A 15,603-nucleotide genomic window follows, 5' to 3' on the forward strand; every position below is an offset into this window, starting at 1 on the left:
TCATTATACATCAAAATAACTCATTATTAACCAATAATCTATTCAATTTCATCAATTATAACCTCCCTAAACCTAACATATAATCCAATTGACCTCGACAATATTCCTAATCAATGTTATCGTCCAAAACACATGAGAAATGCTAACCGGAGAGTCCCCCTTTACCTTAGCCAAGATTTCTTGATTGGTCTCAGGATGGATTGGCATTTGGAAGAAACCTGAGTAACTGTCTAAGTAGCAAAAATAAGAGTGTTTGGCTAGACGTTCTTGTTAGAACATGAAATGTTCTGATCATATTTTCTAGTTTTGATGATAACATTATATTTTCTAGTTTTGAAGACAATGTGGTACTCTAATAAATTGTGTTTTCCATTTCAGGAAAAATATAAAAGAGTATGCACTACATTAGCTTTCAAATGCTCTCATCAGAACAGGGTCTTGAAGACATCAAAAGCAAGTTCTGAAGCTCTAAAGGTATCACGCTCTAAAGAACTTCTAAAGGCTGAAGCACTAAAGTTTTGTTCTGCACCAAACGCTGGAAACTCTGATGATCAAAGAAATACATAAAGTCTGAGTCCAGAAGAAAGCAAATGATGAAAAGACTAACTAGACTAGTCTGTGTCTCTGACAAAAGGAACGTTGGAAGTATGGCTACAAAAAGCAAAGTCAGAAGTAGCAGTTATTGCAAGGCTCGAGGTAGTTGACAAAAGTGTGAAACATTAAATGCAACGTTGTACTGTACACACAAAGCATTTAATGCAGTACTGTTCAACGGTCATATTCTCATGCCTATAAAAGGAAGAAGTTAGCAAGGAGAAACGTTAGAAAGCTTACGTCCATTTTTCATATTCTCATCATCTGACTCTGAACCTTTCTCACGCTAAAAGCCAAAGAACAAAGAAGCAATCTTCATCTTCAAGCTCACATACTTTTGTATACTTAGTGAGATTTAGAACTTAAGCTTAAGAGAAATATCATTTGTTGATTACAGCTTTATTAGAAGCAACATTAATCTCTTGTATTTGATTATATCTTTGTAAACCAAAATTCCTTAAGTGATCAAGTTGTGATCTGTAGACTCAAGAAGACTTAGAGGTTGATCTAAGTGGAGAACCATTGTAATCATTTTTTTAATAGTGGATTAAATCCTCAGTAGATGTAAATCACTTGTGAGGGTGGACTGGAGGTAGTTTGAGTTCAAACAAACCAGGATAAAAATAATTGTGTTCCTTGTTTTTATCTGCCAAAAAGAAAAAACCCTTATTCAATCCCCCCTTTCTAAGTGTTTTTCACTCCTTCAATTGGCATTAGAGCGCCTTGGTTCTAGGTGCAAGCACTTAACAGTGTTAGATAAAAGATTCAGGAGGAAAACACACGCAAATGGCAGCTGCAGTACCACCTCCTGCTGAACAAAACAACAATGGTAGTAACAGTTTCAAATGGATACAACAGACCACCAGTCTTTGATGGTGAAAATTTTGAGTATTGGAAAGATAGGCTAGAGAGCTGCTTTCTATGTCAAGATGGTGACCTTTGGGACTTGGTGTTGGATGGTTAGAAACATCCTGAAGCTAGTGGAGTCAAGATCAGTAGACAGACTATGAGTGATGCTCAAAAGAAAGATTTCAAAATTCATCATAAAGCAAGAATTATATTGCTGAATGCTATATCTCATGCTGAGTATGAGAAGATAACAAACAGGGAAACAGCCCATGATATTTTTGAATCTTTAAAGATGACTCATGAAGGGAATGCTCAAGTCAATGAGACAAAAGCTCTGGCTCTCATCCAAAAATATGAGGCTTTCAAGATGGAAGATGATGAAAACATTGAAGCAATGTTCTCAACATTCCAGACTCTGACAGCTGGATTGAGAGTGCTAGACAAAGGATACACCAAAGCTGATCATGTCAAGAAGATAATCAGAAGTCTGCCTAGAAGACGGGGACCAATGGTTACAGCGTTCAAGATTGCTAAAAATCTGAATGAAGTATTTCTTGAGGAGCTCATAAGATCCCTAAGGAGCCATGAAATTGAGCTTGACGCAAATGAACCTCAGAAGAAAGGTAAATCTATTGCTTTAAAGTTAAATAATAAAAACTGTACTAACGCTTTTCAGGCAAGAGAAGGAAGATCTGATGACTCAGAATCTGAAGAAGAAGATGAGATATCTCTTATTTCTAGAAGAGTAAGTTAACTCTGGAAAAGCAAGCTGAGAAGATTTAAAAGCTTCAAGAAACCTGAAAAGGGAGAATCTTCTGGACCCAGAAGATCTGGAAAGAAAGGCATAGTATGCTATGAATGCAAAGAACCAGGACACTTCAAGAATGAATGTCCTAAGCTTCGGAGAGAAAATCACAAGAAAATATTTGAGAAGAAGAAAGGCATGATGGACACTTGGGATGACTCAGATTCCACCGATCAAGGGTCAGACTCTGAAGATGAGCAAGCGAACATTGCATCATGGCAACTATAGATGGTGAAGAAGAATCTGCATCTGACTCAGATTCTGAAGAGGTATTTTCTGAACTATCTATAGAAGAACATATTTCTAGTCTCTCAGAACTTCTGGAAATCAAGAGTAAACTTAGTATCAAATACAAAAGTCTCAAAAAGACCTTTGCATCTTAAACTAAGAGACTTGAGATTGAAAACTCTGGACTCAAGGAGAACGTTTTAAAACTAACAAAAGATGTTGAAAGTCTAAAAACATTTTCTAGTCCAGATGCTTCGATTCCAAGCACAAACAATATTCTTAAAGAATATGACTTGAGTTTCAGAAAGTTCCTATCCAGAAGTATAGGTAGAAGCCAGGTGGCATCTATGATATATGGAGTGAGTGGAAACAAGAGAATTGGTATAGGATATGAGGGAGATATCCCTTATAAACTAGAACCTGTTGACAAGATGGTTATTGAATATAAACCTCTGTATAAACAATTCCAGTATGGTCATTCACATGATATTAAATACACATCACATCCTAAGAATTTCCATGTCACACACACTAGGAAACATCATGTTGCACACTCTGATACTCCCCATGTTAAATCTCAGTTCAATCAGAACATGAGAAAAACTAACCTCAAAGGATCCAAAAGAATGTGGGTACCTAAGGATAAAACTATCCCTGTTGCAGATCTCCTTAACAACACAAAAGACAAACATGTCATGGTACCTGGACTCTGGATGCTCACGTCACATGACGGGAAAAAGGTCTATGTTCCAAAGTTTGGAAGTTAAATCTGGAGGAGACGTAAAGTTTGGAGGGAACCAGAAGGGCAAGATCATAGGCTCTAGAACCATTGGTATTGGTAACTCTCCCTCTATAACTAATGTTCTACTTGTAGATGGATTAGCTCATAACTTATTGTCCATAAGTCAATTAAGTGACAATGGTTATGACATAATCTTTAATCAAAAGTCTGGTAGAGCTGTTAGTCAAAAGGATGGCTCAATCCTATTTACAGGCAAAAGAAAGAATAACATTTATAAGATTGATCTTTCAGATCTTAAAAAACAGCAGGTTACTTGCCTTCTTTCTGTTAACGAAGAGCAGTGGGTCTGCCACAGAAGATTGGGTCATGTTAGCATGAGAAAAATTTCTCAGATTAACAAACTCAATCTGGTCAGAGGACTCCCTAATCTGAAGAATAAACTCAATTTTCTCTTCTCCTACTTCGAAGGTTAGTTTTCCATGTTTAACATCTATGATTGCACCGGCGGTTTCTAAGAAGGGTCTCCCTAATATGATGGCGATGCTAGAGTCCTCTTGGATGTCCATGATGATGAAATCAGTGGGGATATAGAATTGATCTACTCGTACAGGGATATTTTCTAACATTCCTATCGGATACTTGATTGAGCGGTCTGCAAGTTGAAGGGACATTCTTGAAGGTTTTAGCTTACCTGAGTTTAGCTTTTTACAAAATGAAAGGTATATCAGACTAACACTGGCTCCTAAATCGCACAAGGCTTTGTCTATAACAGTCTTTCCTATTACCCAGGGCATGGAGAAACTACCAGGATCTTTTAATTTGGGAGGCATGTTGTTTTGGATGATGGCATTACATTCTGTGGTAAGCATAACGATTTCGTTATCCTCGAGTTTCTTCTTATTAGAAAGAAATTCTTTTAGGAACTTAGCATAAGAAGGCATTTGAGTTATGGCTTCTGTAAATGGTATTGTGATATTTAATTGTTTTAGAAGCTCTACAAATTTCTTAAATTGTGCCTCAGTTTTGGATTTTGCTAATCTTTGAGGATATGGGATGGGTGGCTTATATGGTGGTGGAGGTACGTAGGGTTTCTCTTTTTCAGCCTCCACTTCTATTTCGTTTTCACTATTCTTAGCAGGTTGGTCATCAGTTGATGCCTTTTTAGATTCTTTCATTTCTTGCTGTGACATGGGTGTGTTTTGAGTTCTAGGATCAGTTGGTCCTTCGTAGTTTGTTCCCCTTCGTAGTGTAATAGCATTCGCATGTCCTTTTAGATTTGGTTATGGTTGAGCGGGAAATGTGCCAGTAGGGGCAGCAGTAGACACTTGTTGTTGTGGTACTTGAGAAATCTGTTTTTCGAGCATTTTGTTATGTGTAGCTAAAGCGTCTACCTTATTCCCTAATTGTTTTAGTTTCTCACTAATGTGGAAGTTTTGATTAAGGAAGTCTTTGTTGGTTTGAGTTTGAGTAGCTATGAAATTTTCCACCAAGACTTTTAGGTTCGATTTCCCAGGGGAGTTCGGAGAAGCTACGGGTGCTTTTTGATATCCAGGTGGTACAGCAGGTGCTTGTCCAGGTGTGTACAATGCATTGTTGTTCTTATACGAAAAGTTAGGATGATTCTTCCATCCAGGGTTGTACGTGTTTGAGTAAGGGTTTCCCTGAGCGTAGTTCACTTGATCAGGTGGAATACCTGTCAACAGTTGGCATTCAGAAATGACATGTCCAGTTAATCAGCATATCTCGCAATTAGGAGCTACAGCAGTCGCGATGGCTGCAGGAATTATGGTTAGGTTTTTTATCTTTTGAGTCAAGGCATCCACTTTGGCGTTAACGCGGTCTATACCACTGACTTCGCACATTCCTCCTTTGGTTTAAGATTTTTCTGCAGCGGTTCGTTCTCCTCCCCATTGGTAATGGTTTTGTGCCATGTTCTCAATGAGGTTATAGGCTTCGTTATGAGGTTTATCCATAAGAGCTCCGTCTGCAGCGACATATATAGTCATTTTGGTGTTATATAACAACCACAATAGAAAGTATGGATGATCAACCATGGCTCAAGTCCTTGATGCGGGCAAAGTCTCAGCATATCCTTGTATCGCTCCCAAGCTTCGAAGAGAGATTCATTGTCTTTTTGGGTAAATTCGTTGATTTGACCTCTTAGCATTGCGATTTTACTTGGCGGGAAGTATCTCGCTAAGAAAACTCTCTTTAGTTTGTCCCAGGTAGCTATGGAGTTATAGGGTAAATATTGAAGCCATGCTCTAGCTCTATCTCTCAAGGAAAAAGGAAAAAGGCGTAATCGGATCGCCTCAGGAATGACATTATTAGCTTTGACTGTGTCTGCATATTGCACGAACACGGATAAATGGAGATTAGGATCGTCCATAGGGCTTCCAGAAAATTGGTTTTGTTGCATAGCTTGCACTAACAAAGGTTTCCGTTCAAAGTTGTTCGCCTCAATCGCGGGAGGTATGATACTTGAGTGCGGTTCAGCTCGAGAGGGGGCAGCATAATCTCGAAGCGGACGGTTTTGGGCCATTTCTTATTTCTGAATTATATTTTCAGGGGTAGGAATCAATTCCTGGGAAACTGGAATTGGTTCTACTTTGCGAAGATGATGTATTCGACGCCTTATGTTAATAAAGTGTTCAATTTCGTTGATTCGTTGTACTGATTCCCCTCCTTGTAAACGAGTATTTGGCATACAATCGTTCAAAGAAAAGGAAAAAAATTTCCCTAGTCTCTACGGTGTAACAGCGAGTTACGATATCGACTTAAATAGTTCTCGGCAATGGAGCCAAAAACTTGATCGCGACTTTATGTGTCTATTAATCGGAGGACTGCAAGTGCACAATCGTTTCGGGTAGTCTTAAAAGATATCGAATCCACAGGGACCATGAATCGATCTACCGTTATCAAAGGTTACTATGTAAAGCTAAGGCTAGTGATATTAATAATGCTTTTTGGGGGAAATAAAACTTAGATCTAAATAAAATATTAAAATGGGCGGATATCGGTATGTGTAGCACGGTGGGAGAACTGACTTTTTTAAATGTCGCGGTTAAGCAAGAGTCGCCAGCGACTTTTATTTTATCCAATTTATAGAAAGGCTAAAAGAACAGGAAAAGACCTTAAAAAGATTTTGAGTTCGGGGGGTAAGTTATACAAAGGGAAGGTGTAAGCACCCTTTGTATCCATGTTTATCCATGGGCTCTTAATTGCTTTGCTCACTTTGTTTTCAAAAATGTTTGTAGTGTGTGAATGAGGAACGATTTTGTAGAAGAACTTTAGCTTGTAAATAAGCGTAGTCTTTTTGAATTTGATTTTGAAAAGGAGTGGGAAAAGATTTTGATTTGAATTTGAAAAAGAGCAAACAATTAAAAAGCAATTACCCTTAAGTTTAGAATTTTTGTTCTTTTAGACTTTAATGGGAAAGGGCTATCCATACCATAAAGAGGGCAGGTAGTCCTTTCATTGGATTTAAAAAGGGTCATCGGAGTTATCGTTCGCCATAAGACTGTCCCTGCCATAAAGTGGGCAGGTAATCTAGGAAAGGATAAAATAGTCATTTTAGGCAACAGGCGAGGATACCTTAGCAATTGGGACAATCATCATATTCCGAGGCAACATCGAGGGACAAGATACCCTTAAGTTTAGAATTTTTGTTCTTTTAGACTTTAATGGGAAAGGGCTATCCATACCATAAAGAGGGCAGGTAGTCCTTTCATTGGATTTAAAAAGGGTCATCGGAGTTATCGTTCGCCATAAGACTATCCCTGCCATAAAGTGGGCAGGTAATCTAGGAAAGGATAAAATAGTCATTTTAGGCAACAGGCGAGGATACCTTAGCAATTGGGACAATCATCATATTCCGAGGCAACATCGAGGGACAAGATCATTTTTTTGTTAGGAAACTTCGAAGGGACTATGATCTTATGATGATTTATGAACTGAGAGCGACATTTGCTTTAGGTATCCTCGTCTTCGAGGGACTTGACTATTTTCACAAATTAAGGCAGCAGGCAACAGGCAACAAGAAGGGTTACCCTAAAGGTGTGTGTGTGGCACAATCAGGTGATTCAGTTCGGATATTTTATCTTATAATTTAGGCAAACTAAATTTATTAGCAGGCTTGTCACTCCCTATTATTACTAACCACGGCAATTATAAATAAAGGCAGAATTTAAAAGTTCATACGCTAGTACAATAAACACCTGTGGGCAAAAAAAATAAAGGCGGAAAAGAAAACCTAAACTATTACAATAAAACCCTGAGGGTAACAGAAAATAAAGGCTGAAAGGTAGAAAACTTTTTACAAGGCTTTGGGGCAGATACATTATAGATGAAAAATTAAAATTGTAAACCTCGCAGTTTAGACAGACGATGAAAATAAATAAGGCAAGAAGGCAAACCCCAAACGGGGACAAGTTAACCATGATTAATAGAACGAAGCAGGTTAAAAACCTAAACTAGGGTTAGTGTTTAAAATTTATTTTGATCACGAACCTTAATCATTTAAAAAAACCTAATCTGATTAAATTACCTAAACGTGGTTTAATTAACCTAAAATTAATTTAATTAAATTTAAATAATTAATCTAAATTAGAAAACCTAAATTAAAATATTAACCTAAAAAACTAAATTAACTTATTAATCTACAAAACTTAAATTAAAACCTAGTTATTAAATCTAATTAAAATTATTAAATAAAACACAAAAACTTAATTTTATTAATTCGAATAAATTTTGTTAATTTAAAAAATAATAATAATTTTTTAAAAGAGTTAAGTAAAAGGGTTTTTAATAAAAAAAGAAAAGGGTTAAAATCAATTAAAAGGAATAAATAATAAAATTTAAAATAAAATCAAAAGAACCTGGCGCTGTGATTCTGTGAGGAAGCGTCCTGATGGTCTATGGTGCACTTTGCATCTTGGGGCGTCAGATCCTTATTGACGGAGATCTTGCGGAGGAGAATGAAGGTCTATTGTGGTCGCCTGCGAGTGAATAGCGCTGAATCTGCAGGAAAACCATAACATATAACTTATAAGAAAAAAAAGTATTGCATTGGGTTTGAACCCCAGTCTTAAGAGTTGTTAACAACTGCTAGTTGCCAAGTGTGCTGCGCTTGTGAAGTCGTTTATCATTCTCCACTAAATTATCATATAATAAAACAGAAAAACAAAATAAGAAGCGCATGGGTCCCGGTCTCCCTGAAAGATCCAATCACACACTGAGAGAAGATGTGGACTTTTTGACCAGCGAATGGCAGCAATCCACGTACGGTCAGCATGTCAACCTTACTGTTCACCTTCTTCCTCCACCTTTCGCTACGAATTCGCTTGGGTATTTGCTGCGCATTTGCTACAAATCTTTCGCAGCTAGTACTGCACTACAAATTTCTGCAAAAAAAGAATCAAACAACAAATCTAATGACCAGGCCTACTAATTAGCAGGTTACAAGTCTGATGGAACCATCGTTTTTCGCGGATAAGGCCTGGAATATAGAAAACGAAAATCCTCACTCTTGAAGCCCTAACAATGGCAAGTGCGTATATAGGGCTTGAATCTCCCATGCTATGCATCAACCCTGCTCTAATACACGTTAAGAATTTACATAAATCGTTAGTTAGAATCAACACACGAGAGAATATGGAAAACGAAACTCATATGCTCTTGAACATGAATGGTGAAAGGTGTGCGTTTAAGGCTATTCAAATCCTATCTTACCATCCTTACCTCTTCTTTGACTCCTCAGGGAGAGAATAGAACGATTGGCTTGCTTTGAGAATGACTGGAAAATTAATTCACTCGTGCCCTAGTTTGTGAAGATTTTTGAGATTTTGAGTGTGTTCTTGGAGGCTGCCAATCCTTCTCCTTTTCGTGCCCTAGCATCTGGGAACAATGTCTATATATATTGGATGGAATTAGGTTATTTTGACTATACTTTGACCACAGTTGACATTTAGGTCAAACTAGTCGACTGTTGACCATTTGAGCAATTGATTGAGCAGTCTGGTGAATTAGAGCTTGAAACTTGGCATGAGGATCCTTTGAAGCATATGAGTGGCCATGGGATCCATTTGAGGTCTTGGAACTTGATTTGACCTTTGAGAGAAGCTAAACCCTAATTGTGGGTTGATTGCTTAGGAGAGAGATAACCAGGCTTGAGCCAAAATATTTTGAAATATGATGGGCAAATTTTGGGGTATGACAGTATGTAATTCGTCGAACTTAGGGAATCCGAAGTTCCATTGGCCTGGTTTTTAATCTAACAAAAATCCTTTACTAACTAAGTCAGTTTAAAAGTCCTCATCTCAAACTCTCGCTCTATTGACTCAGACTATAGTCCTAACTCGTAACGTACGCTCTCGCTGTCCCATTAGATTTAGAAGTACTTTTTGAAAACAAAAGTAATAAAATTCCTTTTTCATGTAAATAATATCTATTTAAAAACCTTTGTCTCAAACTCTAGCTCTATTGATTTAGATTATGCTAGTAATCTCTAACATACGCTATCGCTGTCCCACCGAGTTTAAAAAAACTTTTTGAAAATAAATAAATATCTAATCAGTTTTAATACGCTCTCCCTGTCCTTAAAACTTATGTCTAGTATCCACTATCTGGTTTTAAATCTCAAACTCTAGCTCTGTTGATTTTAAACCTTAGTCCGTTTTTACTCCCGTAACAAACATTTAATATTGTTAATTAGATATTAAACCAGAAAAAGGTGATTTTCAATAAAATATTATTTAGGCCAATTTATTTCGGATCCCTTGGTTAGATTAATTTACATACCGATATATGATTAATTTAGCCAGACATACTTTTTAAATTAAACATGCATAAACAATTTCGGTTCATAATTCCAGGCATATTAATTGGCATACAATAGATCATCATGCAATAGTCTGCATAAATAAATAAATGCTATAAATAAGAAACCTGAAATCAGAAGGTACTTGAATTATATTTAAATCTTGAAGTACTGGAACTTCCACCACAAGTCAGTTGGATTGCTCTTCAATTAATTATTCAACGAGAAAAGTAAAGCAAGGAATTAAAAAGAACTTGAATCTAACGTAAGGTTAGACCAGTTAAAAGTTCACAACAATTTCCGGTGTAGAAATTTATGTGAGGAAAAATAAACGAAAATAGGAAACGAATGACATGGGTCTTCAAACTTTGTATGGGTCTTGAGACGGGCGTCTCAAACGCTATTCTATTGGAGACGGACGACTCCTTCATGGTGACGTAGAATTGTGGTTTGAACGTGTGAGACGGGCGTCTCCACTTGTGGACTAGTGAGACGGGCGTCTCCAGCCTTGTGAGAAGGGCGTCTCACATGGAGACGTGGGCCTTCAACATTGGGCCTAAGATGGTCGTCTCTCCTTTTCTTCCTTTTGCACCTCTATTTCCCATTTTCTACGTTATCTTTCCTTTCTGGGTCGATTCTTGGGCTATTTCTTCTTCTTTTGCCAAATGGTTCTTGCATGAACATAACGCCTGAAACAACAAAAATACCAGCATAATACTAAAATAAAGTAATTTAATTGAATGAAAATGATAACATTATTTATGACAATTAAGTCAAGTATACTATATAAATTTGTGTTATCAATTCTTTGTCTTGTCTTTCTTGAGCGACAGACATTTCGACTTGTAGTGAACAGGTTTACCAAAATTGTAGCATGATCCTTTTGAGTTAGATTTCTTACATTCATCTTGCTTGTTGGGCTTGGCTTGACTTCTATAGTCAACGAGGTTGTTGTCCGAATGTTTTATTTCATTTTTGCGTAGATATCTATTACACTTTCTTACGAGTAAGACCATATCTTCATTCGGACTATTACCTTCATCACTAGAGTCACTTTCACACGAATCCTTGGTGAATAACTTTGAGCTTGAAGCCTTTAACTCGATTGACTTCTTTTCGGTGTATTTTGACTTTTCTTTCTTTTTTTTCTTTTCATGGTTATTTAGATTCATGATATCTTGCTCATGTTCTTCAAGCTTACCAAACAGTGCCGTAAGATCCAAAGTAGTGAGATAGTTGGCTTCCTTGATTGTTGTGACCTTCAGTTGCCATTCCCTACTAAGACATCTCAAAACTTTATTAGTAGCAACAACATTGGGAGTAATATGTCCTAGAGTGTGTAAGCGATGGATAATATGAGAAAATCTCGTTTGCATCTCCGCAATGGTTTCACCTTGCTTCATGTGAAAGAGATCAAACTCTTGCGTTAAAGTATTGATTCTATCTAGTTTAACATCAATTGTTACCTCATAAGTGATTTGAAACGCGTCCCACATTGTCTTAGCAGTTTCGCAATGTGAGACACGAAAGTACTCATCAACCCCTAGGGAAGCTATAATCATGTTTCTAGCTTTCCAGTCATAGGCATAATTCTTTTCATCTTTTTCATCCCATTGTGCTTCAGATTTGGGTCTGGTGACGCCAACCTCATTTGTTATGGTTATTGCCATAGGACCTTCGAGATTGACTTTCCATATTTTTCTATCAATGGAGTTGATATGCACACGCATACAGTCTTTCGAATAACTATAGTTTTCACTGGTGAAAACAGGCGCTCTATTGTACGCCCCTTTAGGATCGTTCTCCATTTTCTAAAAAGTTATATGCAAAGCACTAGATAAATCGGTGTTCGTGATACCAATTATTAGACGATATGACAGATCTAGAAGGGGAGGGTTGAATAGATCCCTTATTTTATTTTCAGCGCTTTTTAAATTTCAAACGAACGTACCCTAGATTTGAAATCGTCTATAAACAATCCGCTATTGGAATACCGGATATGCGAAACCAACTGATTGATGAAAAGTGAATCAATACTTTATTTTATCAATTTGCTTAACTTTGTCACTTAGTTTTTATTACTACCAATGTACTATATCAAAGTAACGACAATAATTTGTGTGTTTGTTAATTTTTCAAAAACTTGGTGTGCAAAATACACCAAATTCTAACAGCTCACAATAACACAAATTATGCTAAATGAAAGTAAAATGCGAGAAAGAAAAACAACATACGATTTTTTTAGGAAGTTCCCCTTGTCCTCCTCGTGTAGGGTACGTCTGCCCCTAATTCTAAAATTAGAATTAGGATATTTGATATTAAGATGCAAAGTGTTTACAATTGCAGAAAATTGATCTAATACTCTTCTCTTCCCTTGATTCGAGCTGAACCAAGTGTGTCAAATCCTTAGAACAAACCTTCGTTTAACGCTACCCGTTTGCATGTTATCAACGTTCCGCAAACCTTTCACTCGGCCAATTTCGATCTCTAGAATTTACCCTAAATCAATCTTCAGAATCCTCCGGTTACCGTGATATGATTGAGCTAACCCACAATTCCTCAATCTCTTCACTCGGCTGAATCTGATGAAGCTTCGATTTGTGCAAAAACCCCCTAAATTTTCAAGATCTTGGAGGAGAAAATCCCACAGATTTTATCCAAGAGAAACCCACAATCTCTTAACCCGAACAAGATCGCAATCTTCTACTATCGGACGTTATCAACACACGTTCCTCACCTTGATCGACAAAAATTGTTATGTGTAGTTGTTAATGGATGAGTGAGAGGTTAAAGATGATGAGAGACTTGTGTATCTATTTCACTTTTCTTGTTGAAAAACCAAATGATAGAACCAAACATGACTTATATGTGTTATCCAAGGCCAAGCATCAATTGAAAAGCTAAAAACTGGTTTTCTAAGCGGCAGGTCCAACTGAACAACTAAGGCAGTCGACCTGAGCATACCCGAGAGTGACAGGAGGGAAAATAATCAAGCCATGCGTCGACCTATGGGTCGACTTGAGCATTTCCGAGGGTTTCCCAATTTGACATGCTTCAACCTAAACAGGGCCATGCGTCGACGCATGCTTTGCAAATTTGTTTTCCAGGATGCGTCGACCTATAGGTTGACCTGAGCATTCCCGAGGCTGATCCAAAAATCTTGCTTTTGGCATGAGTCGACCTATGCACCTGAAAAGTCCAAAAATGCCAATTTTGGGATCCTTCATGCTTCATTGTTCATCCTATCAACTAGCACCACTTCCAAACTCAGAAGACATGTTTTGACATCATTGAAACACCTCATTAGAGCTTTTCCCTCACACCTGATCCCTTTATTGTGTCCTCTCCATCCTCCTTGCCACGTTTTTTGCAGGCTTTTACAACCACCAGATTTTTTATTTATTTTAAATTTTACAATTTTTAGACCTAAAAGGTTTAATGCATGCGGATCCGCCTCTGTCCTCACCTTTTTATAGGACAGACCAAGGTTTTAGGCCCGCACTCTAAAATGTGCCCGCCCTGCTCCACAGTTTTTTCATGGGTTTTTGCGGGTCGGGCCTAAACGGGACAAACATTTCCGTTTGCCACCCATATTCCTATTGGAATTAAACTCAAACCTTTGAGTAACTCTTTATCGCTACACAATTACAATGAAGAAAACAAGAATGAAAATTTGGGAAGAAAAGGAAGGTTTACAAAAATTTAAAAGAAAGATGTCATACCCCAAAATTTGCCCATCTCATTTCTCCTTTCAAAATTCAAGACTCAAAGACACACTCTCCTAGACAAGGGCTCAATGAACTAAGGTTTTGACTTCCCTGAAGAAAATCAATGAATCATAGTCTCCAATGGATCTCATATGGCTTATGATATTTCAAATTATCTATATGGCAAAGTACAAGCTTCAATTCAAAAGATTGCTCAGTCAATTGTTCAGAAATCAACAGTCGACTAGTTTGACCTAAAAGTCAACTGTGGTCAAAGTACAGTCAAAATTCCTGATTTTTAGTCAACATCCTTATTATGAAGTATCATTCACCATTTGATCAAGAGTTGATCATGGTTCATCAAGAAAAGATCAAAAATCAACAAATTCAAAAGTTTCTAAATTAGGGTTTTCATAGGAGAATGTCAACTGAACTTTGACCAGCCATAACTCCTACATGGAATATCATAAATTTCCCATCCAAAGCTCATTTTGAAGGAAATTGAATTCTCTACAACTTTGTCTCTCACATGCCAAGTCTAAGAATGCTTCATTTGAGAGATATGGATCAAAAGATTATAGGTCCTTCTAGAAGCTCGCAAAAAGCTGTTTTTTGTCAGGAGTAGTATTATCATGATAAAATCTCCAAATGAAAAATATGTTACAAAGAGGCTTGTAGAAGACATCTTGGGCTTTCCAAAAAGTCCTAGAACACTTCCATATGATAAAATTTGAAGGAGTTATGGCTTGCGCAAGTTGGTCGATCTTGAGAAAATGCACCTAATACAAAGTGGTGAATTTTTATGTTTTAAACCATTGGGCCTTTTTTTTTTGGATTCCAAACAAGCCCATGAGCTGAATATAGACTTTTAAATCAATTATTTTATTTTTGTAACATTTATTTTTTATTTATTTGAATTTTTATTCTTTTAAATAATAAATAAATTAACTAAATATAAGATAATTAGATTTTATTCTTGAAATTAGTTTTCCATTCATATCAAAGGGCCAAATCTCATATATTTGATTAAAAAATTCGTACAAGGCTTGATTGGAGAAATATGAGCAAGTTGAGACCAAAATAGGGAGATTTCAATCAAAGAATATCCTTATTTCAATCAAAGGCTCAATCATCTGAATCATTGGATTTTGATCAAGATTTTCAACCTAATTCACACTCTATATATACCTAAAGTAATTCAGACGAAATTCAGAAGGATTGGCCGCATCAAGAACCATGGGAGAGCTTCAAAAAACTGTAAATTCAAGTGCCATGGCAGAAAAAGTTTGAGACCAATTCAAGCTCTCCCACACATCTAAAACACTTCCTCGTGGCTTTCTGAGGTTGACCATATCGCTTCCATTAATCGAAGAATCTGAAATTATCACAAACAACTCACGGTTTGCATTCCTTTTGTTTCAATTCGATTCCATTCTTGTACTCATCATAAATAACATATGAACGTATATTATGCATCATGATAATGTTTAGAAGCTTCCTGTGCCGTTTAATTGGTGTTTCGTTGCAGTATTGGAGACCCACCATAGTTAGGGTTTCTGCGGTTTGAATTGGGGATTTCGACTGTAAGCGTAATTAGGCCAAATCGATGCCCCTAACATGTTTAGAAGAGGATTTTGGAACGAACCATATGCTTAATTGGAGTTTATTCACGGTATTTGGTGAGTTTGTATTTTGCAGGGCTTTGGAAACATTGCAAAACCGTGGCCAAAAACGTTCCCATTGCTTCAGCAGTCCAACGAAGAAGAAGAAGTTGAGGTGCGTGTTTTTTTTGAATTTCTGAACAAACAAATTTCTTATATTATATGTGTTCCAAATGAAATATGTTCAAATGAAAAATATG

At 36.9% G+C, this 15,603-nt stretch overlaps 1 protein-coding gene and 1 non-coding gene across 2 annotated transcripts; one reads left to right on the plus strand and one right to left on the minus strand.

Moving 5' to 3' along the window:
- Positions 1 to 2,889: 2,889 nt before the first annotated feature.
- On the minus strand, positions 2,890 to 4,408 carry LOC131662512 (uncharacterized). The gene is made up of 2 exons (XM_058932321.1): positions 3,680 to 4,408; positions 2,890 to 2,928 (listed from the first exon to the last, which is right to left on the minus strand). Exons 1-2 carry the CDS (start codon positions 4,406 to 4,408, stop codon positions 2,890 to 2,892), a joined length of 768 nt encoding a protein of 255 aa, XP_058788304.1.
- Positions 4,409 to 5,278: 870 nt separating this feature from the next.
- On the plus strand, positions 5,279 to 5,385 carry LOC131645412 (small nucleolar RNA R71). Its single transcript, XR_009297036.1, has one exon. It is a non-coding gene; the product is annotated as a small nucleolar RNA R71 (small nucleolar RNA).
- The last annotated feature ends 10,218 nt before the right edge of the window (positions 5,386 to 15,603 follow it).

The sequence above is a fragment of the Vicia villosa genome, linkage group LG1 (assembly GCF_029867415.1).
Source record: "Vicia villosa cultivar HV-30 ecotype Madison, WI linkage group LG1, Vvil1.0, whole genome shotgun sequence".
NCBI lineage: Eukaryota > Viridiplantae > Streptophyta > Magnoliopsida > Fabales > Fabaceae > Vicia > Vicia villosa.